Below are 15381 nucleotides of genomic sequence, written 5' to 3'. Positions count from 1 at the left end.
GTTATTTTTATTGCATTATATCGCATGTCTTTGTGTCCGTCATGGGTCCTTTATGCATGTCAGAGCTCTCCTCTGAAGTTAAAATGAGGGAGAAGGGGTGTGACCAACAGCTTATTCCTCCAATATACATCTTCAGGGTAGAAGTGTGCCCTGGAGCAACAGAGAAACCGCGCCCCTGCTGTGCTCTCACTGAGTTGGGCTACAGAGGGGGCCCATCTTTAAATAATTTACGGCTATTTGACTTCCAATTTGTGTAGAAGGATTGTATTACCGTTACCAAATGTGATTTTTAAGACCATATATGCTTTTTAGAAATGATTTGGGGAACTTAAATGACCTTTACATTCTTCATATTTAGTCAAAGTGGATTCTTTATATTTTTTGACTAGCCTTTGATTTTGAAATCCTTGGGGCCAGAAAAGCAATGGAATAAAAAGATTTAGCTGAATTTAGTTACATTGTAGAAAGAGCAAAGCAGAGATTATTTCTTTTTACTGCTCAATGTGGTGTCAATATTGCTTACCTAAATAGTAGTAATAGCTATAGTGTTAAAAAGATTGGCATTCAAGGGGGAAAACAAAAATGAAGAGAAATTTAGATTATTTTTGGGTAATAATAATAGAGCAATTAAAAAAATAGGGCTTCCCTGGTGGCACAGTGGATAAGAATTCACCTGCCAATGCAGGGCACACGGGTTTAATCTCTGATCTGGGAAGATCCACATGCTGTGGAGCAACTAAGCCCGAGCATCACAACTACTGAGCCCATGCTCTGGAGCCCAGGAGCCACAACTACCAAAGCCCGGCTAGAGCCTGTGCTCCGCAATGAGAGAAGCTGTCACAGTGAGAACCCTGCACAGCATGATGAAGAGGAGCCCATTCACCACAGCTGGGGAAAGCCCACACATGGCAACCAGACCCAGACCCAGTTCAAAAAATTGGATTCTCTTCTATTTGACGATCAGATAATGTCCCTTAGCAAAAACTAACAGTTTTACTGCTATTCTCAATTATAAGAAAATACCAATTTAACTAGCATTACAAATTAAATTTTATTTTTTGTTGTTGTTGTTCAGTCACCCAGTCGTGTCCAACTCTTTGTGAGTCGGACAGTTGCATTCAATGACTCCCATGCTAGTAAGATCATGCTTAAAATCTTGCATGCTGGGTTTCAGCATTATGTGAACCAAGAAATTCCAAATGTCCAAGCTGGGTTTAGAAAAGGAAGAGGAACCAGAGATCAAATTGCCAACATTCGCTGGATCATAGAGAAAGCTAGGGAATTCCAGAAGACATTTACCTCTGTTTCATCCACTACACTAAAGTCTTTGATTGTGTGGATCACAACAAACTGGAAAACTCTTAAAGAGATGGGAATACCAGACCATCTTATCTGTCTCCTGAGAAAGCTGTATGCGGGTCAAGAAGCAACATTTAGAACCCTGTTTGGAACAACTGATTGATTCAAGATCGAGAAAGGAGTACCACAGGGCTGTCTGCTGTCATCCTGCTGTTTAACCTATACGCTGAGCACATCATGAGAAATGGCGGGCTGGATGAGTTACAAGCTGGAATCAAGAAAGGTGGGAGAAACATCAACAACCTCAGGTATGCAGATGACACCACCCTTATGGCAGAAAGTGAAGAACTAAAGAGCTTCTTAGTGAAAGAGAATGTGAAAAAGTTGGCTTAAAGTTAAACATTCAGAAAACTAAGATCATGGCATCCAGTCCCATCACTTCATAGCAAGTAGATGGGGAAACAGTGGCAGACTTTATTTTTGGGGGCTCCAAAATCACTGCAGATGGTGACTGCAGCCATGAAATTAAAAGACGCTTGCTCCTTGGAAGAGAAGTTATGACCAACCTAGACAGCATATTAAAAAGCAGAGATATTACTTTGCCAGCAAAGGTCCGTCTAGTCAAGGTTATGGTTTTTCCATTGGTCATGTATGGATGTGAGAGTTGGACTGAAGAAAGCTGATTGCCGAAGAATTGATGCTTTTGAACTGTGGTGCTGGAGAAGACTCTTGAGAGTCCCTTGGACTGCAAGGAGATCCAACCAGTCCATCCTAAAGGAGATCAGTCCTGGGTGTTCACTGGAAGGACTGATGTTGAAGCTGAAACTCCAATACTTTGGCCACCTGATGTAAAGAACCGACTCATTTGAAAAGACCCTGATGCTGGGAAAGATTGACAGTGGGAGGAGAAGGGGACAAGAGAGGATGAGGTGGTTGGATGGCATCACCGACTCTGTGGACATGAGTCTGAGTGAACTCTGGGAGTTGGTGATGGACAGGGAGGCCTGGCGTGCTGCAGTCCAGGGGGTCGCAAAGAGTCGAACATGACTGAGCGACTGAACTGAACTGATACTGATTTTTGATTGGGGGAAGATTGCTTTACAGTGTTGTGTGGTTTCTGCCATGCAACAATGCAGATCAGCTCTAATTATGCATATATCACCTCCCTCTTGAGCCTCCCTTCCCTCCCTTCATCCTACCCCTCTGAATTGTCACAGAGTGCCAGGCTGGGCTTCCTGTGTTACATGGCAGCTTCTCACCAGCTATCTGTTTTAGACTTGGTAGTGTATGTATGTCCATGCTACTTGCTCCATTCGTCCTGCTCTCTCCTTACCCCACTGTGACCACACGTCCATTCTCTGTATCTGTTTCTATTCTTTCCCTGAAAATAGGTTCATCAATACCACTTTTCTAGATTCCATACATATGCGTTAATATATAATATTTGTTTTTCTCTTTCTGATTTATTTCACTCTCTATAACAGGCTCTACACTCATTCACCTCACTAGAACTGACTCAAACGTGTTCCTTTTTATGGCTGAGTAATATTCCATTGTATATACGTACCACATTTTTATTCATTCATCTGTTGATGGGCATCTGGGTTGCTTCCATGTCCTAGCTCTTGCAAATAGTGCTGCCGTGAACATTGGGGTACATGTGTCTTTTCAAATTGTGGTTTTCTCAGGGTATGTTCAGAGAAGGCAATGGCAAGCCACTCTAGTACTCTTGCCTGGAAAATCCCATGGATGGAGGAGCCTGGTGGGCTGCAGTCCATGGGGTCGCTAGGGGTCGGACACGACTGAGCGACTTCACTTTCACACATTGGAGAAGGAAATGGCAACCCACTCCAGTGTTCTTGCCTGGAGAATCCCAGGGACAGGGGAGCCTGGTGGGCTTCCATCTATGGGGTCACACAGAGTCGGACACGACTGAAGTGACTTAGCAGCAACAACAGGGTATGTTACCAGTAGTGGGATTGTTGGGTCATATGGTAGATTTATTCCTAGTTTTCTTTATTTAAGGAATCTCCATATTGTTCCCCATAATGGTTGTATCAGTTTACATTCCCACCAACAGTGCAGGAGGCTTCTCTTTTCTCCACATCCTCTTCAGCTTTTTTGTTTGTAGATTTTTTGATGATGCCCATTCTGACCATCATATTAAAACCTAGACAGCAGAGACATCACTTTGCTGACAAAGGTCCATATAGTCAAAGAGAGTTGGACCATAAAGAAGGCTGAGTGTTGAAGAATTTATGCTTTTGATCTGTGATGCTGGAGAAGGCTTTTGAGAGTCCCTTGGACACCAAGGAGATCAAACCAGTCAATCCTAAAGGAAATCAACCCTGAATATTCACTGGAAAGACTGATGTTGAAGCTGAAACTCCAATACTTTGGCCACCTAATGTGAAGAGCCCACTCACTGGAAAAGACCCTGATGCTGGGAAAGACTGAGGGCAGGAGGAGAAGCGGGTGACAGAGGATGAGATGGTTGAATGGGCTCACTGACTCAATAGACATGAGTTTGAGCAAACTCTGAGGGATAGTGAAGGACAGGGAAACCTGGTGTGCTACAGTCCGCGGGATTGCAAGAGTCAGACGTGACTGAGTGACTGAACAACAGTTCTGACCAGTGTGAGGTGATACCTCATTGTAGTTTTTATTTGATTTCTCTAATAGTGATGTTGAGCATCTTTTCATGAGTTTATTAGCCCTCTGTGTGTCTTCCTTGGAGAAATATCTGTTTAGGTTTTCTGCCCAATTTTTGATTGGGTTGTTTGTTTTTTTGATATTGGGCTATATGAGCTGCTTATATATTTTGGAGATTAATAAATTTAATATTTTCAGTAGAAAATGATTCTGGGACTCCATTCAGAAGAACTGTCCCAATGATGACCAGTATGGTCGTTCCTTTGAGGAATTAGCATTGCCCCCTTTATTTGTGCTTTGTCTTCTTTACCTTGTTTCTGCTTGCTTGCTTTCTTTTTTAAAAATATATTTATTTATTTGGCTGCATTGGGTCTTAGTTGCAGATCTTCGTTGCGTCATGTGGGACCTTTTTTGCTGTTGTTGTTGTGTTGTTGTGGCAAGCAGGCTCTCTGGTTGCCCTGTTGCCTCTGGGGTCTTAGTTCCCCAACCAGGGAACGAACTCGGTCCCCTGCCTTGCAAGGTGGGTTCTTAACCACTGGACCACCAGAGAGGTCCCTGTTTCTGCTTTCTTGTCCCGGTCACTGCTGCTCCTGAGCTGTGAATTTAGGTGAAAACCAGCACTGGGTAACCGCTCATATTTAGAAATGCTTATAGTTGGTTTTTATCTGCTCAGAATTGCCAGAATAAATTCTTCTTAATAGTGGCAGGATATCTTACTCCCAAGGTGATTTGTGTTTTATTATGGAATTAGCATTTGATTATGAGTATGTGCAGTGCTGCATACATAACAGGTGCTCAAAAACTATCTAAGAATCCAATGAAAGTAATTTTGATTTTGTTTCCTGCTCTTATCTGGCCCAGTGCTGTGAAGAATATTCAGTTACTATTTCCTGGAAAATTTTAATATTAAAATTTAATAGAGGTATATTAGACTTCTAGGGCTGCCATAACAAAATACCAAGGGCTGGGTGGTAAATTTCTTCAGTGACAAAAATGTATTTTCCCGCAGTTCTGGAGACTGGAAGTCCAGTCTCAGGCTGTCAGCAGGTTTGATTTCTTCTGAGGCCTCTCTCCTCGCCTCGAAGATGACCGTCTGCTCGCTGGGTCCTCTCATGGCCTGTTCTCTGAGTGTGTGTATCCCAGTGTCTTTCTTTCTTCTTGAAGGAATACAAGTCATGTGGGATTAGGACCTCACCCTTATGAGTTTCTTTAGCTTTACCTCCTTAAAAGGCCTGTTTTCAAATATAGTCACATTGGGAATTAGGACTTCAAGATACAAATTTTGAGGGGACACAGGTCAATTCATAACATCTCATTATGTTAGATAGCCTTCGTTAGATATTAGATATCCTTTATTTATAGTATAAAAAAGAAAAGTGAAATTTGAAGCAAAGTTCTTATTAAAGAGTATAAGTTAAAAATATATAATACAACATACATAGACATATAGGTCCATATATATACTGCTGGTTTGTGGCATGCTTAGAAACTGGAGAATGGAGGTCATCCTTCACTCTCAGTTTCTTAATGAGCTGTTAGCATTTTGTCATGTTTCATTATTCACAGACACACACACACAGAACATACATGCATATTTCTTTATTTTTTGTATATATTGGGTTGGCCAAAAAGTTTGTTTGGATTTTCCCATAAGATCTATATGGAAAAACCCAAATGAACTTTTTGGCCAACCCAGTACATACAAAATCCATCTTTATTCATTGACACACATAATGCACATCAAAATACACTTCATGTAAACATTTTTCTATTATATTGCATAATTTTGAAATGTGATGACTATCTACAACACATACTTTTTTCTATGTAGACTGCTAAAAGTGGAATTATTGGACCTAAAGGAAAAATACACGTTGGAGTATGTATAAAGAGCTCTTACACATTTTTATGGAGATCAGAGACATGAATATAGCTGTAGGTTATTGGTAGTATTCCTGTACTTGGGTTGGGTGGTAGATTTATGTCTCCTTAAAAGTAAACAATGAAATAAAAAGCTTTTATTGCTGGGATAGACATGGGGAAGAGAAAGTTCTCTTAATTTCACTTCCATAGCTCTGAAAATAATTTTAGTAAATACACAAACTTGAAAAATCTTTAGTGTTTCCTCTTTTCTTGTCACAGGACATTGCTGCTTAACTTTTATTAACATCATATTATTTAGATTCTTCTACAGGTTCTACATAGTCTAGAATTAGAAGGGAATACTAAAAGCAGCGACCTGGGGACTAAAGTATGTCTAGACATTTGTGACAGCTTCTCAGAATGATGCTGTGCTAGTGTATTGCCTAGCTTATAGCGCCTTCTTTTCTTTTTTAAAAAGTGTGTTACTTTTGCTGCACTGGCCGTTGCTGCTGTGAGTGGCCTTCTCTAGTTGTGGTGCGCGGGGGTTGCTCTTCTTTTCCACGCTTAGGCTTCTCGTTACGGTGGCTTCACTAGCTGTGGTGGTTGTGGTCCCCAGACTTAATGGCTCCCTGCTGTGTGGAATCTTCCTGGACCAGGGATCAAACCTGTATCCTCTGTATTGGTAGGTGGATTCCTATCCACTGTACCACCAGGGAAATCCATCTTTTCTTTTCCTTCTTTACTTCCTTATTATTTTTTGCCCTAAATCCTTTTCATACCCACTTCTTATGTTTTACCTTTCTTTTAACCAGTTTTGCTTTTGCCTCTTTTCCTTGTGTATCAGGGTGATTTCAGCTGCAAGTAACAGATTTGTGAATCAAATGTGCTTATTCTCCCACACAACTGCAAATCTAGAGTGAGGACAGGTTCCAGGGGGGTGATCCAGCAGCTCAACAATGTTGTCAAGGATTCTAGTTCTTTTTGTTGTCTGCTGTGCCATGTTTGGTGTTGACTTCATCCCCATGCTTGTAACAAGTGGCCAGAGCAGTTCCAGACATCACATCTAGATGTGGTGATGTTTAAAGAAAGGAGAACAGGGGCTGGCTCTGCCTTTGTCTCCTGACTTCCTCTTGTATCTCATTGGACAAGATGGATTGCATACTCTTGGCAGACACTGTTGGTGCCCTCCCTAGCTCCCCTTTCCTGAGCTGTCAGACCCACTCCTTAGCTGCTGGGGCTGTTGGTTAAAAGAACTCGTGTCTCCTGCCTTATCTGGAGAATTATCATTGGTTGAATGAGAGCTTCTTCCCTCCCTTGCAGCTCGGTCAATGATTGACTCATATAGAGCAGCAAGTGGAAAATGCCAGCTCCTTCACCTTAGGGTAATTTCAGGAGCAGCTTTATATGGTGCAGTTTTTGCTCTACGTCTCCCTGTAATTTAACTCAAGCTACATTGTTGGTTTCTTCCCCTGTATTTTCTGATTCCCTTTCTCCTGAGTCATTTCTCCATAAATCAGGTGTAGCTAATCTGTATCTCAGGCTCTACTGAGAACCTAGTCCGAGACAAACTCTTTCTTAACATCAGTCGTTGGCAAAGGGGACAGAACTACTATGATTAGTTTGGGTTAATCATTTGGATGACTGTCTGGAAGCCAGTCACAATGAACCGTGTACCTTCTGTTCCCTTTTTGCTTTTCTGGTTCCCCCACTTTTTTATTAATCATTGTCATGGATTCTTTTAAAGGCTTAACAAAATGCATATCAATATAAATGTATTTTCTTAACTGTGATGTGTCTAAAAAAATTTAAAACTAACTAGATGTATTAAAAAAATTAGCAAGCATTGGTCCAACCTCGGTCTACCCATTTAATTTCAAAGAAAGTGATTGTGAAACTCTCTAACATCGTAAAAGTTCATGTCATCTGTTACTGAAAGAAGTCCATTTTAATGTACATCTTACATTATTTATATCTTTGGACAACTTTTTGTAGTCTCTTGTCTGAAACTCATCTGAAATGATGCTGTCTTACTGTGCTGATTTATATATTCATTTGACATTATTGTAATTATTGAAACATGCTAGTGTCTCTTTGAAAATTAGTTAGCCAAAAGTTATTGAGCTTGTAGTATGTGCAGGGTATATCAATCCATTAGAGTCTTTGTCACTCTTTAGGATTAGTGAAGATCCCAATTTTATCTGATCACTTTGTAATGTATTAATATTAGGTACCTTTCAGTGTGTCTACTAAACGTTAGGCACTTCACATCCTTTGTCTTTAGTTTTCTTTGTAATATCACTGGGAAATTATTATCTTTCCACTTTTTTAAGTGAAAAAACAATCTCCAGTTTAACTTAAAAGAACTTAAGCAACTTTGTCCAGAGTCACACAGTTCTAATAGTAACAGATAACAGCTATTATGCTCCAGGCACTGTTCTTAGTGTATGAATTAATTCATTTGATCCTCACAAGCCTAGTACTGCTTTTATTATTCCTATTTTACAGCAAATAAAATTGGGGTAAGTAACTTTTCAGGGTTACTCAGAGAGTAAGTGATACAGGTGGGATTTGAACCCAAATAGTCAGACTCTCCCTGGAGGAGAGCATGGCAACCCGCTCCAGTATTCTTGCCTGGAGAATCCCCATGGACAGAGGAGCCTGGTGGGCTACAGTCCATGGGGTCACAAAGAGTCGGACACAACTGAGTGACTGGAGCCTGTACTCTGCCAAAATGCTGTACTAAATAAGACTTCAGTTCACAGTTACAACCAGAGTTAAAAATTTACATGATTATTCCTTTTTAAAAACTTGGTTTAACTGCTCTTTCCTAATTTGAGACTTTGCTTATATGTAGTCCTCTTAGGGAAGAGAGTACAAATTTCTTTAAAAAACTGATACTGTAAAACACAAACTTGACCTTCTGATCACTTTTATCTCTTTAGGTACTCCAGTTCAGAATGATCTCCAAGAATTTTTTACATTAATTGATTTTGTAAATCCAGGAATATTAGGCTCTTTGTCAGCTTATAGAAAAATATATGAAGAACCCATTATTATATCAAGACAACCTTCTGCTTCTGAGGTATAGTTTACTTTAATAAGTAGGTTAAGAATGACCAGTTTATCTAGGAAAATCATCCATAACTTGGGTATTATTTTAATTTAGGAAAAAATTAATTAGTAGAGTGAATTTTTTATTTTCTCCACAATCTTTCAACTTCTCTTGCATTTCTTACTTTGTAAAATGACATTATCACTTTAAAAAGATTCATTGGTAGGCACTTCACAAAGAATTATAAATGACAGTAAACGTATAAAAATGTTTATCTTTACTGATTTTGAAAAATGTAACTGTGAAGTGATTTTTATACTTTTCTATTGATGTTTTAGTTGGTTAGATTTGCATTGTAATAGCAAATGTACCTAAGAATACTGTCCTCTACTGGTTGAAATAAAAATTGGTATGATTGGAAGATAGTTTGCCAATATGTATTAAAAGCTTTAAATTTGAGTGTATCTTCTGGCCTGCAAGTACCAGCTTTAGGAATTTATTATAAAGAAAGATTCATAGATTTTTATTAAATGCTTAAAGATTTAGCTGTAAGGGTAAAAATAATTAGATAAAACTAAGGAAAGCAAACTAATTGGAAATAAACATTTCTGAAAATCTAAGTTAGGTGCTGTATGTTGTATATTTCATTGCATCAACTTCGCATGCATACGTGCATGCATTGGAGAAGGAAACGGCAACCCACTCCAGTATTCTTGCCTGGAGAATCCCAGGGACGGAGGAGCCTGGTGGGCTGCCATCTATGGGGTTGCACAGAGTCGGACACAACTGAAGTGACTTAGCAGCAGGATACTGTTAATTCTAGGATGCACCATTATTTTTTGTACCAGTAGCAAAACATACTATCAGTTATAATTGTAAGAAGTCACCAATTGTAAAAGCATCCTATTTCAGAGAAGTTAAAGTGAGAAAAAAAGTAAATCTCAGAATTAACAGAGTGCTATTATTAGTTAACAGATAGTTGCTGAGCATTTTCCATGAACCAGGAACCATATAAAAATAATTATTTCATATATTTCGTAGAAAGGAAAATGTTTATGATACATTATTTAAAAATAAGATGACATTCATTTTCCCAGTATTTACATATGAAATCCCTGAAGTGGGGCAAATGTTAAATGCCAGGCATGGGGGACTATGATGATAAGCCAAACTGGTTTCTAGTTTCCATGATGCTTTATCATTTGAGATCATGTTTTTTGTAACAAAAAGAAAACATCTAATATACTTGCATATTTATGCAAACAAAATGATTTTGAAGATGTCTGTAAAAAGTTTTGACAGCATTTGCTATTTCTGGTTGATGAAAGTTGGCTTTAATTTTCTTATTTTTGCATCACTGTATTTTCTGACCTGTGACCCAGTTTTTTTGGAATAAAAATTGAAAATAGTTTTAAAATATAAGGGAAGTTTTCCATGACTTATATAGAAACAAATATGTACTTATATGGTGAAGATTCTAATGTAGAAGATTAGAAGATTCTATGTAGAGAATTTAAACATATATTTCACTCATACTGTATTTTGACTTTAAAGATGTGCTATTATATAATGAACAAACAATGTGTAATGATTTTGAAAGAGTCAGCAGTGCCTTGTGCCAGTAATTTCTTAAAGGCTTAGTTTTAGGGTCAGTAACTTGTCAAAATATTTTCTTCCAAGAATTTGCTTTTTTAGTGCTTTGATAATGATTTTAAGACTATTGTACCATCGTATCTTCACATAAAAGCTTATTTTCAGATAATTCAGTTTGTAGATTATTGATTTCCAGTGGTTCTCAGTAGTGGCAATAGCCAAAGAAGCAAGGATTCGAAGATTGTGGCTTCACTTAAATGATTATGCTAAACACTTAAAGAGATGATTGTTGGTTTTTCTATTCTAAACTGTATTTAAAATAATTTTTGTTTAAAATAAATCTGAAAGGAAGCAATTAGTAAATGTTTGATCATGATAAAATGTTTAATATTCTTTTTAACTGCATTTATTTATTTATTTTTTTGTCTAAAACACTTTTAAGTCTGCTATTTTTCCATAGGAAGAAAGGGAGTTAGGAGAGCAAAGAGCAGCTGAACTTACTTGCCTCACTGGACTCTTCATCCTTAGAAGAACCCAAGAAGTCATAAATAAATATCTCCCTCCTAAAATTGAGAATGTAGTCTTTTGCCGACCAGGAGCCCTACAGATTGCACTTTATAGAAAACTGTTAAATTCTCAGGCCGTCAGATTCTGTCTTCAAGGATTGTTGGAAAATACTTCTCATCTCATATGTATCGGAGCTCTTAAAAAACTGTGCAATCACCCCTGCCTTTTGTTCGGCTCAATAAAGGTAAGTAGTGTGTGAGACTGTGTCAGGAATATGAGCTGAGGGTTCTATGTCATATGAACCCAAAAGGGCAGATGAGACTAATTCTCTGAGGTTACATTTGTATGTTTTCCAAAAGCTGTGCAGCCTCTCCGGTGTGATTCTTCTCTAGAGCTCATCCATGCTTCTGCTTGTTCTTCAGAGCGTGTCCTTATTCGCAGAGCTGAGCGAGGGATGAACTGGGCTTGAGGGTCTTCCTTCTGGGTTTTGTGTCCAAGCCCCCCGGTGCCTCTCCTAATGCTAAGTCCTGGTTTTCCTTCCTATTTTATGGGGATAAAGCCAGTCAGTTTGTTTGGCTTGACTCATGCAAAATCCACCATTAAGAAATAATTTAGTTTTTCTTCATTATAGAAGTAATGCGTGATTGTTGTATGAAATTTGTGAAAATCACAAAGAAGAAAATAAAATCATCTACTGGTTAGAATGCAAATTGGCCTAACTGGGAGACAGTTTAGCAATGTGTATCAAAGACCTTAAAATTTTATGTAACTTGTGGCCTGGCAATACCACTTTGGGGAATTTGTTATAAAGAGGTAAAGCTCTTCAGCTAGAGAAAACCACATTTGGTATTAATAATAATAATCTTAGTTGATGTTTATTAAACATTTACATGTATCAAACACCAAGTATTTTTCAAATATTATTTTACTTATTCTTCACAAAATTTTAAGGAATAAGTATTATTACCATCCCCATTTTTTGGTGAGAAAATAGGAGCTTAAAGATACACATGTGTAGTCTTTTTCTAGAGAAAATTGTAATGATGCTATGCTTATTATTTAAAAATCTGTTTTTTTAACTAAATAAATCGTAGTCATTTCCTTACATTAGATGCCTTCTACAAATACAGTTTTTAATAGCTACATAGTTGAGCTGTCCATTTGGATTTGAACATAAGGCAGTTTGGGCTACAGTGAGAACTTTCTGTTTTGGAGTTGGAACTAAGTATCAGTCCCTACTCTGATGTTGTTACATAGTTGCTAAGTCATGTCCAACTCTTTGCAACCGCATTGACTGCAGCATGCCAGGCTTCCCTGTCCTTCACTATTTCCTGAAGTTTGCTCAAATTCATGTCCATTGAGTCAGTGATGCTATCTAACCATCTCATCTTCTGTCGCCCCCATCTCCTCCTGCCCTCAGTCTTTCTCAGCATCAGGGTCTTTTCCATTGAGTCAGGTCTTTGCATCAGGTGGCCAAAGTATTGGAGCTTCAGCTTCAGCATCAGTCCTTCCAGTGAATATTCAGGGCTGATTTCCTTCAAGATTAACTGGTTTGATGTCCTTGCAGTCCAAGGGACTCTCAAGAGTCTTCTCCAGCACCATAATTCAAAAGCAGAAATTCTTTGGTGCTCAGTCTTCTTTATGGTCCAACTCTCACATCCATACATGACTGCCAGAAAAACCATAGTTTTAACTATATGAACCTTTGTTGGCAAAGTGATGTCTCTGCTTTTTAATACACTCTTTAGGTTTGTCATAACTGTTTTTCCAAGGAGCAAGCATCTTCTAATTTCCTGGCTGCAGTTACCATCTGCCATGATTTTGGAGCCCAGCAAAAGAAAATCATCACTGTTTCTACTTTTTCCCCTTCTATTTGTCATAAAGTAATGGGACCATATGCCATGATCTTAGTTTTTAAAATATTCTTAGCTTTTTCACTCCTCTCTTTCACCCTCATCAAGAGGCTCTTTAATTCCTCTTTACTTTGTTCCATGAGAATGGTATCATCTGCATATCTCAGGTAGTTAATATTTCTCCTGGCAATCTTGATTCCAGCTTGTGATTCATCCAGCCCTGCATTTTGCATTATGTACTCTGCATATCATGCAAAGTACATTGGAAGGACTGATGCTGAAACTCCAATACTTTGGTTGTCTGATGCTGACTCATTGGAAAAGTCCCTGATGCTGGAAAAGATTGAGGGCAGAAGGGGAAGAGGGTGTCAGAGGATGAGATTGCTAGATGGCATCACCAATGCAATGGACGGAACTTGGGCAAACTTTGGGAGATGGTGAGGGACAGAGAGGCCTGGAGTGCTGCAGTCATGGGGTCACAAAGAGTCAGACACGACTGGGCAACTGAACAACAGCAACAGCTCTGCATATAAGTTGAATAAGCAGCGTGACAGTATACAGCCTTGACATACTCCTTTCCCAGTTTTGAACCAGTTCTTTGTTCCATGTCTGGTTCTGTTTCTTCTTGACCTGCATACAGGTTTTGCAGGAGACAGGTAAGGTAGTCTAGTATTCCTGTCTGTTTAAGAATTTTCCAGTTTGTTGTGATCCATGCAGTTAAAGCTTTAGCACAGTCAGTGAAGCAGAAGTAGATGTTTTCTCTGTGATCCAACAAATGTTGGCAATTTGAGCTCTTTTCCCTCTGCCTTTTCTAAACCTAGCTTGGACCTCTGAAAGTGTTTGGTTCACCTATGGTTGAATCCTAACTTGAAGGATTTTGAGCGTAACTTTGTTAGCATGTGAAATGAGCGCAATTGTAGAATAGTTTGAACATTCTTTGGCATAGCCTTTCTTTGGGATTGGAATGCAAGCTGACCTTTTCCCCTTGGTCAGCAAATGCTGACATATTGATGGCAGCATCTTTTAGGATTTGAAATAGCTCACCTGGAATTTCATCACCACCACTAGCTTTGTTCGTAGTGATGCTTCCTAAGGCCCACTTGACTCCAGGATGTCTGGCTCTAGGTGAGGGACCACACCATTGTGATTTTCTGGGTCATATAAGACCTTTTTTGTATAGTTCTTCTGTATATTTTTACCACTTCTTTTTAATCTCTTCTGCTTCTGTTAAGTCCTTACCATTCCTGTCCTTTATGTGCCCATCTTTGCATGAAATGGTCCCTTGCTAGCTCCAGTTTTCTTGAAGAGATCTCTAGTCTTTCCCATTCTGTTGGTTTCCACTGTTTGTTTGCATTTTTCACTTAAGAAGGCTTTGTTATCTCTCCTTGCTATTCTCTGGAAATCTGCATTCAGTTTGGTATGTCTTTCCCTTTCTCCCTTGCCTTTTGCTTCTCTTCTTTTCTCAGATATTTGTAAAGTCCCCTCAGACAACCACTTTGCCTTCTTGGATTTCTGTTTCTGGACTACTTATTTAGCTAAAAGCAAGTTTAACCATGGCCAACTTATGTTTGTGAACCTTAGTTTGTCTTAACTGGAAGACAGAGATAATAATAACCTCCTGATAATGTTATTGGGGCAACTTGAAAGAATATGGAAAGAACCTAGAAGAATGCCTGGTCATGGAAGTTGTACAGTAACTATTAATACCCTATTATCCCCAACCCACCCTTAATTTTTTTTTCTTTAAACATTAAAATAATTTGCAAACAAATGAAAAGAAAACCTGTGGGTGCTATGTTATGCAGAGGTCATTAATTATGTATTTAGGAGATGTAGTGTTCTGTCACGTTTCTCCATGTTTATTCCTACAGTGGATTATATTTACATAGCTTATCATAGGAGAAGTCAGCTTTCTATAACTCTGCAGTCAGCAGGATTATAACAATTTATTAAGCAACTTTTAAAGGAACAGATTCTATACACAGTGATTAAAATTAAACTCTTTGGCATGATGCCCAGCAACAAAAGAAGCTAGAAGTCTTCCTTAAAAGAAAAAACCTACGATGGCCCAGAATGTACTGCTTAACTAATAATAGGCAGAGTATACTACAAACTTCAAATAGGGTACATAATTTACCGTCCCTCTAACGTCATAGCAAGTAAGGATCAATAAAAAAAATGACTGAAATGAGCCTTTCACATATATAAGTAATCTTTAAGCAATGGCTTAATAAATGTATTCCAACTGAAACTAGATTTTTTTCCCAAGTTCAATCAAAATGATGGGTTTCTCGTCAGGAAATGTACATGGATATAACCAATAAAAATATTACAACTTACAGGAATTGCATATTTCTGTGTATCTTCGTATATATGATATATGTGTATCTTCTTATAAGGAGAGTATTGGGTTGCATAGAGTCAGAGAAGAGATTGCCCTGTCTAGTTGATTTGGGAAGTCTAACTGGTAAATCTCTGTGATGCACCTCCATGAGTCAGGCTGTCTCAGCATAAAGGTGTTATCTGTTAGTTGATTCTTAATTAGGAGTATACATTACAGTC

At 38.5% G+C, this 15381-nt stretch overlaps 1 protein-coding gene across 5 annotated transcripts in view; it reads left to right on the top strand.

The window, feature by feature from the left end:
• The window catches only part of LOC129560125 (DNA repair and recombination protein RAD54B), a 110347-nt gene that overhangs the window by 75474 nt on the left and 19492 nt on the right, over nt 1-15381 (top strand). For all 5 annotated transcript variants that reach the window (XM_088844670.1, XM_088844669.1, XM_055432041.2 and 2 more), the window contains 2 exons: nt 8757-8896; nt 10920-11210. In XM_088844670.1, the coding sequence (XP_088700796.1) occupies nt 8757-8896; nt 10920-11210 (431 nt within the window). The remainder of the gene's footprint in view (nt 1-8756; nt 8897-10919; nt 11211-15381) is intronic.

The sequence above is a fragment of the Moschus berezovskii genome, chromosome 16, assembly GCF_049115385.1.
Source record: "Moschus berezovskii isolate FMDL1 chromosome 16, NW_MosBer_1.0, whole genome shotgun sequence".
Classification (NCBI taxonomy): domain Eukaryota; kingdom Metazoa; phylum Chordata; class Mammalia; order Artiodactyla; family Moschidae; genus Moschus; species Moschus berezovskii.
This window is presented reverse-complemented; position numbering and strand designations above follow the sequence as displayed.